The sequence below is a fragment of the Conger conger genome, chromosome 11 (genome assembly GCF_963514075.1).
Source record: "Conger conger chromosome 11, fConCon1.1, whole genome shotgun sequence".
Classification (NCBI taxonomy): domain Eukaryota; kingdom Metazoa; phylum Chordata; class Actinopteri; order Anguilliformes; family Congridae; genus Conger; species Conger conger.
Window position 1 is genome coordinate 38422998 of NC_083770.1, and position 17669 is coordinate 38440666.

General features: G+C 46.6%; 1 protein-coding gene across 1 annotated transcript; it reads left to right on the forward strand.

Moving 5' to 3' along the window:
• Positions 1-184: 184 nt before the first annotated feature.
• chfr (checkpoint with forkhead and ring finger domains, E3 ubiquitin protein ligase) lies at positions 185-16929 on the forward strand. Its single transcript, XM_061260552.1, has 17 exons — positions 185-1235; positions 2939-3038; positions 6127-6236; positions 6821-6880; positions 7763-7975; positions 8440-8607; positions 9090-9264; positions 9432-9586; positions 10143-10305; positions 10740-10882; positions 11778-11894; positions 12135-12218; positions 12820-12890; positions 13100-13187; positions 13791-13898; positions 14305-14377; positions 15745-16929. Exons 1-17 carry the CDS (start codon positions 1124-1126, stop codon positions 15785-15787), a joined length of 1983 nt encoding a protein of 660 aa, XP_061116536.1. The 5' UTR covers positions 185-1123; the 3' UTR covers positions 15788-16929.
• The last annotated feature ends 740 nt before the right edge of the window (positions 16930-17669 follow it).

A 17669-nucleotide genomic window follows, 5' to 3' on the forward strand; every position in this document is an offset into this window, starting at 1 on the left:
TATACACGTCTTTGTACATATCTTTCACCTCATTAATATTTCATAAGCATTGCTCACCCTTCTTCACGTGGTCGTCACCCTCACACAACATGGCTTCTCCTTTAAAACCTCATTCCCACAGAGGAGCTGCATTCTCCGCCCCTCCATAATCAGCTGATGTCTGTAAATACCTTTGGTTGCCAGGAAGTGCGCGAATATGTGTGCAAGCAGGAAAGCGAAGGGACTTTAAATGATTCCGCTGAGTTAAACAGGCTTAACGGGCAGCCGTTTGTTGCTGGCGAGGCTCCCTATAAACTACACTCGTCGGGATAGCTAGATTTTTGTTGGGTGATTTGTTTTTTCTTTTTGATTGTTCGTTTTAGCTAGCCATTGGCGAAGCTGGCTAACCAACGTTAGCTGAGCTAAGTTAGCTGTAGCGACAAAGCGGCCTGGAACTGAAACCAAACAAAAATACAGCGGATATTGTATAAATACAGTGTTCTAGTTATAAAACAAGGGAAGATAACGTTCTAAGGGTTTTGATGATTTCACGTTACCTGTCTTTAACTGTTGGTTTAGAGACACCAGTTGGTTGATTGGTTCGCTAACGTTGCCTACTTTATCTGAAGAGCAGAAATGGTGTGGAATTATTAGCTAATATTAGCTAGCTAACTAGCTATGTGACAAGTAGCTGGCTAGCTAGCTGGTGTTCAAAGACGAAAGCGAGAGCGGGTAACGTTACAGGATTGAACTCTTACTGACGAAAGCTGAAGCGGTTTTCCTCCCGACGATAAGCCATGTCGATACGTTCGTGAATAAATTAAAGTTAGTTGGCTATTAGCTAGCTAATTTAGGTTCACTGACTGTAATAATCTATGAAAGCAGCTATGCAACGGCAAGCTAGCTAAGTTAGCAAACTTACTTTAGCTAGATAGCAACCCAACTTAGAAGTTAGCCATTGAGCTAACCAGCTAAGCTAACGTCTGTGTATACTTTAAAACATCGAGCTTGCAAGTTAACTTACAAAATTGATTAGACGTGTGTAAATTGTTCGTTTTTGTTGGGAAGCCACTGTTTGTCAGTGGTACATAATCTAGGTCTGTTTAGCGTAGGTAACGTTAGCACGCCTGCCAACGGCTTGGAAATGGAGAATCGAGGAAGAAGTCAGCCGTGGGGAAAGCTAGTGAAAGTTGACACTGGTTCTGAATCAGAAATTTTGCTTGTCAACAGAGAATGCACAGTCGGAAGAAGGAAAGGTACGTTCATCCATGCTAATTGATCAGCCAAACCACTGCTTATTACTTACAATGTAACTTGCTGCATAAATGACGCATCGCTTTGGTTGTTTAATTTAACGTTAATCTCCCTTATCCAACCGACGACTCATTCCACCACTAGCTAGGTAACATCGCTAACCTAGTATATTGTTAGCTTCCTTATTTGTTTTTAGCGAATGTTAGCTAGCTAGCTCTATCATAAGCGAGGTAGCTAACACACTAATTTACGCAGGAGAAGTGGATACCTAGACATGAAGATTATGCTGTCAAGTGACAGCCTACTAGTATTGCCAAACTGTCTTTAACTTGTTAATATGGCTAATGAAGTTAGTGAAGGCTAGCAAACGAAAACAATGGAACGTAACCGCTAACTTTTTCTGCGCCTGTGTCGGTACACTTAAGATAAGCAATAGTTCCCACGCGAGCTTGCTACTGTATACTTTGTGATTTGGCATTGTTTATTTATTTTTAAGTTAACCGTGTAATGGCGAGTTGATGTTTAACGCTAATTAAGCGAACTGCAATTCAGCCAGTAACGTTCGTCGTTTCCTGTTAAAAAATGGCAAATAATCATTGTTCGTATCTTTTTACACGGTCTCTTCAGATTTTTCGATGAAACTATATAGGATCTAACCGTAAATGACCCATGCAGTCAGCGGCTTGCCAACTTTTTATACTTTAATGGAATTCAACAGGATTGACAGTTTTTGCCTGAATTCAGTTATTAAACTAGTTGTTCCCATCCTCAGATAATGTTGCACGGGCTAAAGTAATTTGGGTCTAATTAAACGAACAATTTGAATAAGCATAAATAATCTAGATGGCAATTTTAGCAGTGCGATAAGTGAGTGCAATGCACTGAGAACCTTTGCGGATTGGTCATAGCAATAGCCGACATAGTCTAGCCGTTCTAATAATGACCATACACTTCTGTTGACGAAAGTCGCGACAGACGTAACCATCTGAGCGACTTAAGTTCTATACCACCGTCTCTTCCCATGCAACACAATGGCTTCTTTAGTTCTGTAAACTTAGACACCCCCCGGTAATAACAAAGCGCTCTATGGACAACATGCGTGCAGAATATTAAGTAGGTTTTTTGTAGGTTTTGTGTCGCTCAAGGAAAGGTTGTGTCTGCGAGGGTCTGGTTCCATCTACCCTATTATGTGGAGATTCTAAGTCTGCTTTTCATGCAGAGCGATGTCGGGGTTTAATTCGGTGCCTCATTGATGCTAGAATTTTTAAACCCCAAATCACCTGGTGGTTGTTCGCAGCATTTAGAATGCATGGGACATGGTGCATTTAAAAAAATATCTCAATCAGTACTGTTTTTATCTGTGGACTTCATGGCCGTTTTCTTCATTCCTTATTAATATTTCCTTATCAATGTGCACAGCATGAAGTAACCCAAGTGGGGAATGCATAAAGCACGTTTTAAGCCTGTCTGCTCTGGTCTTTTAGAGGAACAGATTAACGTAGTATTTGAAATGTGAAAAGGCTTATAGACTATATTTCATCTCTTGATTTGACCTGACAAGGCGTGGTTTAAAGCTTTTGAATTATGCCATCTGTGAGCAGCTGAACTATGACCAAGAAACCTTCCTGATGAAAAATGAATAAAGCTTGACCCTTGCATGGTGTCCCTAATAATATTTGCATTTGTGAATTGTTCTGTCCTCCAGGCTGTGACCTGTCCTTTCCTGCAAACAAGCTGGTCTCAGGCGATCACTGCAAGATTGTGCAGGGCGAGAACTCAGGGGAGGTGTGGCTGGAGGATATGAGGTAATTCTCTCAAATAAATGACCAACCATTTATCGGCCTTCAATGCAAAAATGATGCCAACGTGCCTCACGTCAGCTACAGTTATCGGCTTTTTATGTAACACGCGCACACACACACACACACACACACACACACACACACACACACTCAAACAGAGCCGTACACACTATTGGTTTCATTTTCATAAACAATTTTGGGTTCTATTCCAATCCTATCCAGTCAGTTCAGGAATTGAATTTCCAGTTAATTTCCTGCGTTGACTGAAATTGAAATGGAACTCGTCCCGATCCTTCTCATGAGCAGTTTAATTTGCCGACAAACGGTTTGGTTGAGACCAAACAATATGAAAGTCTGCTGGACCATTCAGAATGGAAACCTAATTTGCTTAAATAAAATTTGCGGTTTAGTATCTCCTACTGTGTGCGCATGTTGGTGCTTGGCATGGTCCCTCGGTGGTAGCCTGTTTTTCAGTCCTTTCCCCCAGGCCCAGTGCATGTTGGGACAGCCAAAGGGCGCATAAACGCATCGTGTGACTGGGAACTCAGATTAGCTTCATACAGGGACCTTATGAACTGCAACCAGCTGGCTGCAACAGCACTCCATTATGCAAGAATGGGGGGAGACCTTTCAAAATGGAGGAACAATGCTCGCAGTGGGTTTTAGACTCTTTAGATAAAAGTACTTTAAATCTCAGCACCCATGTTGCGCCGCAGTGTTGCTGCGTTTCCCGGAAGTCATTTTTTTTGCCTGCCTTTCGCATTTTCCACGGTGGAAAACTTGCTGAATGTGATGTTTTGAGCGGTAGAGGAATGGCAGTGGGCCTCGATCAGGTTGTCGGTTGCTTAGCGATGCAGCACATGAGATGTTGGAGAAGGCGGCATGACCAGCGCATTTGAAAGACACAAAGGCGGCCCTTTAATTGCTTTCAGATTATTCCAGAAACCCCTGCCATACTGGAATGTCCATCCCAAGTTCCTTTAGTTTGAACAGTATGCGAAACAAACCTCTAAACCTCATGAAATTATTACCGGTATGGGGCGGAATTATTATTCACATTGAAAGTAGTAAAGTATAACGTTAAATTACCAGTATAAATGTCCCTTTCATCTTTTGTGTGTCGCCCCTTCCCAGTTTGATTTTGATTTCCATGTCCACGTTTGAAAGCTGTTGTCAGTACCTCTGATTTTCCTCTTGTTGAACTTCCCCATTCACAGGTTATTTTATTTATTCATTATTTATGTGTCATTTAGCTGCCGCTTTTATCCAAAGCGACAGTTAATTTGACTAAGCAGGGGACAATCTCCCCTGGATATGTGAGGGGTCTTATTCAAGGGCCCATCAGCTGTGTGGATCCTATCCTGGCTACACCGGGGCTATGAACCACTGACCTTCCAGGTCCAAGTCATGATATTATCAGGTTGTTAATGGGGTTGAAACTAATTCAGATGAGTAACGATGGGGACCAGAGCTCTAATGAGGTTATTTGGGTGCTATTTCCATAACGTGAGCACATCTTTTTTTGGATGGAGCCCTAAACAAACACGCAGACAGATTTCTTTATTTATTTGTTGGCTTTGCCCGGATGGTGGCAGGATTCCAACCTTGCTGTTGGCATCGTTTGGGAAAGGTTTGCCGTGCGTTTAATCTGGGACCGCTCGACTCGCCCGCGGTGAAGGATGCGTGGACGCGTGCCAGCGAACATAATTGTAACCGTAAACCAACCGGCTTTTTGATAATGAAGATGCCATCACCGCAGGGTAATCAGAGGGCCGGCGTTTTTACGAACTGCTGAGTCGCCGCGACGCGAGGCCTCCAGGCGATCTCTATATATCTCTCTCTCTCTCTCTCTCTCTCTCTCTGCTCGGTGTGCGAGATTACGGCTCGATGTCTGCTGCTACATTAACCGCCTCCGAAGGAACGCAGGGGACGTAGTCGCGCGCTTTCTTTTGTGAAATGTAATTTAATATTCACGACTAATAACCGCAAGGAATACAATTCAAATTGCATTTCAAACAATGAAGTGGGCTGGAATAAAAAAACTTGACACCGAGGAGGTGCCCGTGGATCGTGCTGTTATATAATTGAACAGATCAGGAAGACGGAAGCCCCTGTTTAATCTTGCCTAGGTAATTGCTGTTGTATATTGTTAATGGTACATTAGCTGGGAATAATAACTTGCTGCGAAGATCTTTATCAGCAGTTCTAAAACTGCCATTTTTTTATCATTTTGTTCCAAGCTGGAGTAGTCTTCTCTGGAATGCGACTATTTGGCTTTGTCAAGGGTTGTCTAGGCTTTACATGACATTGCTGGCATTGAGCAGACATTTATTGAGAGCGAATTGCCCAACTTTTACCTTTTTAACATGGTATCCATGTTATATACTGCAGGATATATACTGAAGGGAATGCCTTCAGACCTGGGTCAAATACTTTGGAATTTTGGATTCAAATACTTTTCTAGGATTTTCTGGTGTATTGGCACCTATGAAATACTCTCACAAAGTCCAAACCCTGGTCCAGGCAAGACCAATCAAGCTCAGAAAAGTATTTGAATCCAAAATCGTTACGCATTTGTCCCAGGTCTGAATGCAGGTTAAGCAATGGTACAATGGCAGTGTCCTAGGAACCAAACCTGCAACCTTTCATTTCATTACATTAGGTATTTATCTAACGCTTTTATCCTATGTGACTACACTACTACAGGGAGGAAGTGGGACCCTGCTTAATGTGGGCCTTGCTCAGGGGCCCAACAGCTGCACAGATCTAACTGGCTGCACTGGGGCTTGAACCAATAATCTGACCAGTCCCAGTCGAGCACCCTAGCCACTAGGCTATAAGCTTACCCCACTTCCTGTAGCGACTGAAACTCCTTGACCACAATACTGCACTGCTGCCCGAGGCCTAATTCTTGTCAACAGGAAAGGAGAATGAAACCCCCTCTCTCTCTCTCTCTCTCTCTCTCTCTCTCTCTCTCTCTCTCTCTCTCTCTCTCTCTCTCTCTCTCTCTCTCTCTCTCTCTCTCTCTCTCTCTCTCTCTCTCTCTCTCTCTCTCTCTCTCTCTCTCTCTCTCTCTCTCTCCCCTCCTCAGCACCAACGGCACCGTGATCAACATGTCAAAGCTCGTTAAGAAGCAGATGCACCCCCTGCGGAGCGGTGACGTCATCTACTTCGTTTACAGGAAGAACGAGCCGGAGCAGAGTGAGTGGGTTCCTCCTCCCCGCCGCTCCGTGGGCCCGGCGGAGGGGCGTAAAGGCGGATGTTGCCGCTCCTGAATCGGCATTCCTCGGGTGTATGCAGGGACACTGTCTGAGCCTGTCCCAGATCACACGCGCTTTAACGTCGACTTAAATGATTCAAACCAACAGCCCCGACCATGCCAAAAATGTGCCACATTATTGTGAGTGAATTGTCCCTAATTGTACTTTAAGCCACTTGACTTCAGGCCAAATTTGGTTCAGTAACTCAGCGCCGGCATGCATAATATGAGCCGTGAACGGGAGTATGTTTTGAATTGTTTATCTAGTAGTAAATTAATCTGCCCTCCAAAGAAGTGTCAGGTTTGCACCCGAGGTTTGTGGAGATTGGAGTGAGCATCCGTGGTGCGGCGTGTTATCTTGATAACTGTGCTTTTAAGCTCTTTAGAGCGATTGTTCCCTAATGCCTGGATGTTCTGCCTCGGGCAAACCACGCAGGGAATGCATTTCTGTGACTGGTGCACTATGAATGCTAATTAATAACTTTAATTTTGTATTTGCCATGACGATATCTCTATTGTTTTACAGACATTGCGTATGTTTATCAGTCTATTCCACCGGAGACGGCAAGTTTTCAAACCACAACTGGTAAGTGAGTCATATATTTTGCCCTATGGAAAAACCTCATATGATATCAGGGTTATGACCGATTAAACAGGATATTGCCCTGGATATAGAATGCGCAGTGAATTACTTAATTTATATATTTCACATGACCACAGTATAACATACATTTGGCACCCCTGGCTTTTAAAATGTGGACTTTAATAAGTGAATTATGAGTTAATAAATTAATAATTAGTTGATTTAATAAGTCATATTTTATTCATCTTTTGCACAAACAGTTTGAATCCTGCCGTACACATTCAGTTCAGATCCTGTTTAGCAGTCATCCTTCTAAACTCCATTATTAAACTTCTTTAGGAGGTAAATGTACAAGATTGGTGCCTATTAATGTGATTGATAGGCACCACCGATTACACGTTTGCCCCTGTGAATGGCTCTATAATCCTCCTATGTAGCTTTAGGAGATCGGACAGCTCTCGTATGGTCTGGTTTACGAATGGAATCCGCTGTCCGTTGAAAATGTTGACGTCCTGTCAGCATCTGCCTGATCTGTCCTACGCTGTACAGAAAACACAAAACGAGATGGCCACATGAGGGCTTTTCTCTGTAATCATTGCACAATTCTCAAGCTGTAAACCCTCATTTAATCCCCTCCGTGTTTTGAAATCCTTTTAATTTTTTTGTCTGTATTAATATTTTATTTTACCCTTTAAAGATGTAGTGAAATCAAAGAGAACGGCTCCCATTTGCACAGCAAACACCAGGCCAGGAGATGCATAGTACACAATTTAAAATGAACAAACAAAGTGCTATCAAGCTGTAGGAATTGTGGTAATGCAGATTGGGCTTTTGTGAAGCTGAGGTTGAAAACGCTGAAACCCACGCCCTCTCTGTGATTGACAGCGGGAGTAGCCAGTGGTGTGAGGGAGGGAGATTCTGTCGCGCAGGATCTTGCCGAGGGCGGGCCGGACCCTCCCCAGGCTGTGCCCCCCTCCCCCACCCGGCCCCACACCCCAGCAGCCCCTGTCCCAGAGGAGCCGCAGCCTTCCACCTCCACCTCCCACCTGTACCCCGCCCCGGCCCCCGCAGCCTGCCCCCCTGCAGCCTGCGCTCCAGGTACGAGCACCTCCGTTACATGACATTACCCACAGGGGCCCTCCGTGGCTTAGTTGGGGGTTGGGGTACATTTCACTGGACTTTCTGCAGCAAACATGGTTCAACTTCAACTTGCTGCAGTGCAGTGGGATTTTTCCATTTTATTTTGTATTTTTTTGTTTGAAACATGTATTGGATATTTTGTAGAAGTGCTCAAGACAGGGCTTTGCACTTCCATAACCTACTGTTGCATTCAGAATTGCTGTTGCTGGTTGACTGGTGCTAACAGCCCTTGTGTATGCAGTGGCCTCACACCCTGTAAATAGACTTCACACTGGTTCTTTCCATTATTACTTTTTGTTTGTTTACTCCTTGCACTTCCAAGATAAACCTGGAGGGTGTCGAATGCCAAGATGCCGCACTGCGTTTTCACACCTGCGGCGCTTCTGTTATCTCACTCCTGCTCATATCTCTCCACCTCACAGGGCGTGGGAGTTCCAATGAGTCATCCCTCCCTACCCACAATGCACCTGAAGGGGAGGTGGTGGAACCCAGGCTGAAGCAGGCGCAGGAGGCGCAGAGCCACGCCCCGCCTCACTCCAAGGGGGACGAGGAAGAGGGGCCCGAGAGGAAGAGGAGGAAGACTGGCACTGGTACTCTCTCTGTCTGTCTTTCTTTCTCGCTCTCTCTCGCTCTTTCTCTTTCTCTAACTCTCTTCCCGAACTGTCTCTGTCAATTCAGTTCAATTCAATTTAAGCTGTATTGGCATGGTAAGTGTACACTTACTTTGCCAAAGCATTTATTGATGTAACCAGTATAACAGATGGTTGAAAATAATTGAACTACTATAAACAGAATAAATAATCTGTCCCTCTATGTCTGTCTCTCTGTAGCCATCTTACTGGGTGCATCTCAGTACTCTTAAAAAATAATAATAATAATAATAAATAAATAATTTTAAAAATAAATAAATTCCTCCTTTCCTCTACTCGTCTCTTCCCCCCCGTACTTCCAGATAGGAGACAAGGTGGTAGTGGTGGAAACATTTTGGCTATTGGGACACACCCTTTCGGTCTCCATTTTGGAGGTGGAATGAAAGGCCCCCTTGTGATCTCACTTCCTGTTTCCTCTCCAGATAAGGACTATGACTTTGGCCTTGCCGACCCTGGGTTCAGTGAAGCGGAGAGCCCCCCTAAGGTGCCCCTGGGGGCCGTCGCAGGGAAGAGCGCTGTGGAGGGCACCAAAACAGACAAGATGGAGGAGTCCCTGACCTGCATCATCTGTCAGGACCTGCTGCACGACTGCGTCAGGTGAGAATTACGTGATTTCCATTCGATTAACTGTGCCGTACACCTTAATCAGATTCCTTTCTGTGTTCTCACTCGGCGCATGTATTTAATATATTACTGGTAGTGACGGAATGCCACCGTTTTTGTAGTTAATGAGACTGTGTGCCTGTGTGTCTCTCCCTCTGCAGTCTGCAGCCCTGCATGCACACCTTCTGCGCTGCGTGTTACTCTGGCTGGATGGAGCGCTCCTCCCTCTGCCCAACCTGCCGCTGCCCCGTGGAGAGGATCCGCAAGAACCACATCCTCAACAACCTGGTGGAGGCCTACCTGCTGCAGCACCCAGGTACTCTTACACTGCACACTGCATACTGTATACTACACACTACACACAGGCCTACCTGGTGCAGCACCCAGGTACTCTCACACTGCACACTGCATACTGCATAATACACACTACACACAGGCCTACCTGCTGCAGCACCCAGGTACTCTCACACTGGACACTGCATACTACACACTACACACTGCATAATACACATTACACACAGGCCTACCTGCTGCAGCACCCAGGTACTCTCACACTGCACACTGCATACTGCACACTACATAATACACACTACACACAGGCCTACCTGCTGCAGCACCCAGGTACTCTCACACTGCACACTGCATACTACACACTACATAATACACACTACACACAGGCCTACCTGCTGCAGCACCCAGCACCTAGATACTCCCTTACTGCACACTACACACAGGCCTACCTGCACACATTACACAGCTTGGCTACACCTGTACAGCTTCACCCACACAGTGCTGCACCCGCAAACGACCTCCTTCGTTGTCTGGCGGTATGCGTGACCCTTGACCCCCCCGCTGACCTTGCCCTCCCACAGAGAAGAGCCGCAGCGAGGAGGACAGGAAGAGCATGGACAAGCGCAACAAGATCACTCAGGACATGCTGCAGCCAAAGATCGAGCGCTCCTTCTCCGACGAGGAGGGCAGCTCCGATTACCTCTTCGACCTCTCCGACAACGACAGCGACACCTCCGACATCAGGTCAGGTGACCCCCGCAGCCCCCTGGCCTCCTGCGCTGCGCGACTGCCCCGTCTTCTGCTCGATAACTACCGTCTTCACCTTCACGCTCTTACTTTACCATTCTATTTCACATTTTAACATTGTTTTGTGCCCATTGTTCCATTGAAAGGCCCATAACAAATACAATTATGAAATATTATCTGTAAACGTATCAAATTGCTTGTTTCGGGCCTGTATCATTACTGCATTGACTGTACTGTGTAAAACCCAGAACACTCTTTTTACTTCAGTCCATGTTCCAGATTCAGAAGGATTCTGGGTACTCCGTGCAGTTATCCTGTTGACTCCGTAATCCTGCTTTGCGATAGTCTCCTGGTTGAGTTGTTGGTTGACTTTGTGTGAAAGATAAAGGTGACCCTTGCATCCTCCTGACGGCCATCTTGTGTGTCCACAGTCAGCCCTTTGTGATGTGCAGGCAGTGCCCGGGCTACAGGAAGGACCCCATCCTGGCCCCCTGCTTGCTGGCGCCCCCTGCAGAGGAGGCAGGGGTAAAACCAGTGGGGGAGGTCCCCTCCACGTCCACGAATGCCCCTGCAGGTATGGGCTTGCGTGCACGCTCCGATCCCTGTTTCAGCCCACTGAGTACAGCACAGAGCATCCAACCCTGTCACACCATGGACCGTCTACTGCTGCTGTCTTTACAACCAGGCCTCCCAGACCTGATCCTGGAGATCTAACCTCCTGTAGGGGCTTGAGTGAAAGCCTACAGGATGGTAGAGTTTGGCACAGCCCTGCTCTAGCTGTTGAATGAGGTGAGCTTTGTTAGGGTTGGAGTAAAAACCTACAGGACGGTAGATCTCCAGGAACAGGATTTGGCAGCCCTGCTCTAGCTGTTGAATGAGGTGAGCTTTGTTATGGTTGGAGTGAAAATCTACAGGGTGGTAGATCTCCAGGAACAGGGTTGGGCAGCCCTGCTCCAGCTGTTGAATGAGGTGAGCTTTGTTAGGGTTGGAGTAAATCTACAGGGTGGTAGATCTCCAGGAACAGGGTTGGGCAGCCTTGCTCCAGCTGTTGAATGAGGTGAGCTTTGTTTGGGTTGGAGTAAACCTACAGGGCAGTAGGTCTCCAGGAACAGGGTTTAGAAGAAGCTTGCTGTGTTCGGGGAGCCAGTGTAGCTTCAGGGTTAGGGCGCTGGGTTTGTGATTCCGGGGCTGTGGGTTTGATTCCCAGCTGGGACACTGCTGTTGTGTCCTCGGGCAGGAAATTACTGAAATTACTTCTGGAGTAAAATATCCTACTGTGCTCATGGAGTGCATGTAAAAACATAAATGGAATTTAATTCACAATGGATACGAACATCTGCTAAATTGCTGAAATGTAATGAACTGAGTTCCTAAAACAGTGGAAGTCTCAGTGCTCTGAGCAGAAGAGACCATTGTTTTAACACAGAAGCGGTGGTAAATGTTTTCTGCTTTTTTTTTTTCGGTTTCAGCGCTCCAGGAATACACCTGCTCACCACAAGGGGGCCACGTCATCTGCACCTGCTGCCTGCAGCCCATGCCGGACAGACGGGGCGAACTGATTGGCCAGCAGTTCTCCGCGCAGCAGTGTGAGTGGCTGCCAGGACTCAGCGCTGAGGCTGAGCCACACACACTCACTCTCTCTCTCACACACACTCACTCTCTCTCTCTCTCACACACACACACACACACACACACACCCCTGCCACCCACCTCCCTCACACACACGCACACGCACACGCAAACACACACACGCGCGCCACTCAGGGATTGAGGTCTGTTTCACTCATCTGACCTCTGACCTTTGCCCTGTGCCCCCCTCCCCACAGGTACGGTGTGCCAGCGGCCCTTCTGTCACATGTACTGGGGGTGCCAGCGAATCGGATGTCAGGGATGCCTCGCTCGTTTCAGTGGTAAGATTAGCCTCTGTGACAGACTGACTGCTGGCTCGACTTTTATTTCATCATTAAACTGCAATAGAATCGCTCATCCCTGCAGACTTTCAGTAGCGTAGTGATTAAAATATGATCAAGGATCACACAATCGAGTCATAAAACCTGTGCACGATTGATTTGTGTCGTGTGCTATTTCATATTCTCAGCCTGTAAGACAGTTAGAGGGCAAGCCAAAAGACGATGCTTAAAGGCAGAACACAAATGTGCTTATATTTTTGTTTAATATTCTGCGCAGGAATTTTGCTTTTCTGTGTTTGTTTCGATTGAAAACGGGGACAGAATTTTTACCGCCCACCAACATTGTGGGGACTGGTTTCTTTATGGAGACAAAAGTCCTACACCAACTAGTAGGTTGTCTTGATCGGTTTGAACTGTCCCCACAAGTCTGTAAAATGTGAAGTTGTTAGTGTGTGTGTGTGTGTGCCAGGTACTGATATTACATTTGTTTAGAGAAAGCAGCTGCTGGGTTGTAGTCTCAGTAGAGTAGTGCTTGGGATTATTGTTCTGTTTTTACCCCTCTCTCCCTGTGTGAAACGCTTTTCCATCAATCTTTTCACAGAGCTCAACCTCACAGAGAAATGTCTCGACGGCGCCCTCAACAGCAATAACTATGAGTCCGATATCCTCCGGGTACTCACTCCTCTTTTGTCTCCTTCCCTCTGTTCTTGTTCTATTCTTCATAGTCTCTCCCTTTTGGTTTAGTGTGATGGGGATTTTTTTTGGTTTTGTTAAATGCATCTGTGATGAGTGCTTGTGTAGTCTCACTAAGTGTGTTTTTCCTTTGCTTTGTTGATAACGTGTGCGTGTGTCTCTGTCTGTGCGTGTGTGTGTGTGCGCAGAATTACCTGGCTTCCAGGGGAATGACGTGGAAAGAGATGCTTCAGGAAGGCCTGGTGGCGTTACAGCAGGGAACGTTTTACCTATCAGGTCAGTAAAGGACGAGGAAGAAAAGCTTCGTTGGTGTGTGTGATGGTTATTTCCTGTGTGTTGGTGTGTGTGTGATGGTTATTTCCTGTGTGTTGGTGTGTGTGTGATGGTTATTTCTCGGTGTGTTGCTGGTGAGTGTGTGTGGTGGGTGTTTCTCGGTGTGTTGTTGGTGAGTGGGTGTGGTGGGTGTTTCTCGGTCTGTGTGTGTGTGTGTGATGGTTATTTCCTGTGTGTTGTTGGTGTGTGTGTGATGGTTTTCACGGTGTGTTCTTGGTTAGTGTGTGTGATGGGTGTTTCTCGGTGTGTTGTTGGTGTGTGTGTGATGGTTATTTCCTGTGTGGTGTTGGTGAGTGTATGTGATGGGTGTTTCTCGGTGTGTGTGTGTGATGGTTATTTCCTGTGTGGTGTTGGTGAGTGTGTGTGATGGGTGTTTCTCGGTGTGTGTGATGGTTATGTCACGGTGTGTTCTTGGTTAGTGTGTGTGATGGATGTTTCTCGGTGTGTGTGTGTGATGGTTATTTCCTGTGTGTTGTTGGGGTGTGTGTGATGGTTATGTCCTGTGTGTTGTTGGGGTGTGTGTGATGGGAGTTTTGTTTGTCTCAGATTATCGCATCGCTGCTAACGCCGTGCTGTGCTACTGCTGCGGCCTCAGAGCCTTCAAAGAGCTGGCGTACAAATACCGCCAGAACATCCCCCCCACCGAGCTCCCGGGTGAGTTACCCCTTTGTCCTTTTTTACATTGACATTAAAGTCGTTTAAGTCAGCGTGGATAAGAGGCTCTGGTTGTATTGCCAGCAGAAATGATAGGGAAATGTGATTAAAAGTGAAAGTGTGTCATGGGGTACGGTAGTATAGTGGTTAAGGGACATGACTGGGAGGTTGGTGGTTCTATTCCCGGTGTAGCTACAATATGATCCGCACTGCGGTCCCAACGGTTAACCACATTGCCCCAGTGGGGATTGCCCCCTGCTTAGTCTAATCAACTGTAAGTCGGTTTGGATAAAAGCGTCAGCCAAATGACATGTAATGTAAAAAAAAATGTAATGTTACCCGGGGTTTTTCGGCTATTCTTCAGAGGTCAGAAGATGGACACTGACCTCATGTCTTATTTTTCCAGCTGCTGTGACTTCACGCCCTGACTGCTACTGGGGACGCAACTGCCGCACCCAAGTGAAGGCCCACCATGCCATGTAAACACCCCTTCTCATCAACACGCCTAGAACACGCCTTCTCCTCAACACGCCTAGAACACGCCTTCTCCTCAACACACCTAGAACACCCCTTTTCATCAACACGCCTTCTCCTCAACACGCCTAGAACACGCCTTCTCCTCAACACGCCTAGAACATGCCTTCTCCTCAACACGCCTAGAACACCCCTTCTCATCAACACGCCTTCTCCTCAACACGCCTAGAACACGCCTTCTCAACACGCCTAGAACACGCCTTCTCAACACGCCTAGAACACGCCTTCTCATCAACACGCCTTCTCCTCAACACGCCTAGAACACACCTTCTCATCAACACGCCTAGAACACACCTTCTCATCAACACGCCTAGAACACCCCTTCTCCTCAACACGCCTAGAACACGCCTTCTCCTCAACACGCCTAGAACACGCCTTCCCCTCAACACGCCTAGAACACGCCTTCTCAACACGCCTAGAACACTCCTTCTCCTCAACACGCCTAGAACATGGCCTTCTCTTCAGACACGCATAGCACGCCTTCTCCTGAAACAACATGGGGGGGCCGGGGGGCCGGGTCTTCCATCTGCTCACAGCCAATGATCAGAGTCTGTGAACCTGCTGCCCTCCCCTGAAAGAGTTTTTATATTTCAGGGGACTTCCTGGTTAAGTGAAGGTTAAATGAAATAGGATTTTACACTTAAGGTGTGATTTAATTTCTCCATTTCATATTCCCCACTCGGCTCCTGTGTCCCTTCACTAGGGACATATTCTCGCCTTTGCACGGCAACTGGTGGAGTTTCTCCCTGCGACTTAACCCAATTCCTTATACATCCAATTCCTTAAAATGAAAAGTGAATACCTGCAGACTGCTGGTAATAAGTTATTAGATTGACATGTCGCGTCAGGCACCTGACTTTAGTCTGACATTTACTCAATGTATTAGCAGGGAGAATAACAGCAAAGGTATTTGCATTGTGTTATTTTTTTACCTAGCAGCTGTTAAATACTTGATGTGCTCTTGCCTCTATTATATTAGTAAACGCACAATTTCTAACCATGTGCTAAAAGTAGCCAGGGTGCTAATAGAGCGTATACTGCAGATGTCATCTTTATTCAGTTCAGTTAGCTTTATTGGCATAACAAAACCCATTTTGTATTACCCATAAGTCTCTTTCCACCAAGAGAGGAGTAGAAATGCTCTGTGTTCAACAGCAGAGGGCGGTACTGCTCCATTTGTGTTTAGCGCTGGAGAATTGTCTAGTTCCCCCATCCTGTCCCCAACTGTAGTGTCAACCACAAGCAGCCTTGCGTGAGAATGTGTGGCTGTACTTTTTGTTTTGTATTTATTTACTTTTCTGTTCTTTTTCAGGAAATTCAACCACATCTGCGAACAGACGCGGTTCAAGAACTGATGGGCCCTCCTCCGGGATCTCCTATTTGTGAATGGATTCATTCTATCTGGCAGAAAGAGAGGGAGAGGGAAAGAAAGAGAGAGGGGAGATAAAGCCAGTCTGTCTACCTTTCGCAGGAAATCGATCTCGTAGCGAACCATGCTGTTGAGCAAAACCTTGTCTCTGGACAAGCAGAAAAGTAACTTTAAAAAAGCTTAGAGTAAGAACCGAGTCTTCCCACAGGATAAAACCATAATAGTCACAAAAGTTTTGTTTGTTTCTTTGGAATTAAGCACTAATTGAAGTTGTCAGTCACAGGGGAAAAACAAGAAGAGGGAGAAATTTTCTGTCTTTTAACAAAAGCCTGATCCGTTCTGACACTGGAGCTGTAGGGCGGTGTGTCAGAGAGCGCGCGGAACATGGCCGCCATCTCCTGTCGCATCGACGTCCATTTTGATTCGTCTGCGTTTGTTTCGTTTTTGTCAGTATTTCTCCTCACTGAGGACCGCCCTTCTGCCGTTCTTCCTCCTGTCTCTGTCTCGCACTCTCACCCGCGAGCGGCCGTGTGAACATGGCGTGTGCGTGCGTGCGTGCGTGCGTGCGTGCGTGCGTGCGTGCGTGGATGTGACATCTGGGTCGCTCTTTTTCTTTTGCCTTTGTTATTTTTTAGGGGGTTTTTTTTGTGTATATAATTTCATATTTGTGCCTCTGGACAAAGTGATAAACTGCCACCATTGTCTTTAGGTTGTTTAGCTGGTAGTGTGATAGAAATATTGTGCATTCCATTATGATTCTTTTATTTGAATTTGTGTATTTTATTAACGGGATGCCTTGTATTATAGTTGGTGAGACAACCCAGAGACGTTTAAGTGAGTTGAGCATCTTGGGCTAGTCCCCTTCTCTCCCTGTTGAGTCAGGAACGCGTATCATTGACCACCTTGCTAGCATCCTCGTGTGATGGCAGGAGGATTAGTGTGGGCTTGTGGTTAAGCACATCTATGTAGTGACCAATGAGTCTCCTATGCATTTTCTGCTGAGCCTGGTTGTGGTGCGTGCTGGTGGCACCGTCGGTTCAGTTACAGGCTGCTTCCGTACGTCTGAGACTGCTTACGGGAAAAAGAATGCAATCCCTATTTATTGGTAAATGGAGGTGCCCCCCCCCCCCCCCCCCCCACACACACACACACACACACACACACACACACACACACACACACACACACACACACACACACACACACGCTTGCTCAGACTACACACACTGTGCAAACACGTGCATGCATTCACATACTCACACACTCACACCACACACACACACACACACTGTGCTCACATGCTTGCTCAGACCACACACACACCGCGCACACGCACACCTTGCAAACACACGCGCGCTCACATACTTGCTCACATGCACGCGCTCACATCACACACACACTCACACGCTGACATCCCACACATGCTCACCACACACACGCACACACACACACACACACATTCTTCCACCCCTGCATGTGGAATTTTCACAGAGCAGAAAGCCATGCGAAAGCCGTAGAAAACAGGCAGAGCCGAGTGTGAATGCATGGGAGGGTGTCGGATTACCCCGCCTGAGAAAAGGATCAGAGTAACGTGCTGAAATGCGGTAGTTTTATCTGATGCCTGGGGGGGGGGGGGGGGGGCAGGCTGGGTTAGGGGGGGGTGAGTTGTATGCTTTGCTCGGGATAATCAAATTACAGCAGATTAAAGTAGTGCATTTCTGCGCGCTTTCTAGCGCAAACGGTGTCCTTTTCGCCGAACGGAGAAGGCCCCGCTCATAGAGGGAAAGTAAATTATTTTAGGCACACTGCAGTATGTAATCCATAGTCAAAACCCACTCGCTGGATCATATGATTAGTATTAACGTGTC

Bases quoted from the DNA above. Each gene is read 5' to 3' on its own strand.
- chfr (XM_061260552.1), top strand. From the start codon at position 1,124: ATGGAGAATCGAGGAAGAAGTCAGCCGTGGGGAAAGCTAGTGAAAGTT. The intron at 6,881-7,762 runs GTAAGTGAGTCA...TGTGATTGACAG, and splicing joins AAGTTTTCAAACCACAACTG to CGGGAGTAGCCAGTGGTGTG. The intron at 10,306-10,739 runs GTCAGGTGACCC...GTGTGTCCACAG, and splicing joins AGCGACACCTCCGACATCAG to TCAGCCCTTTGTGATGTGCA.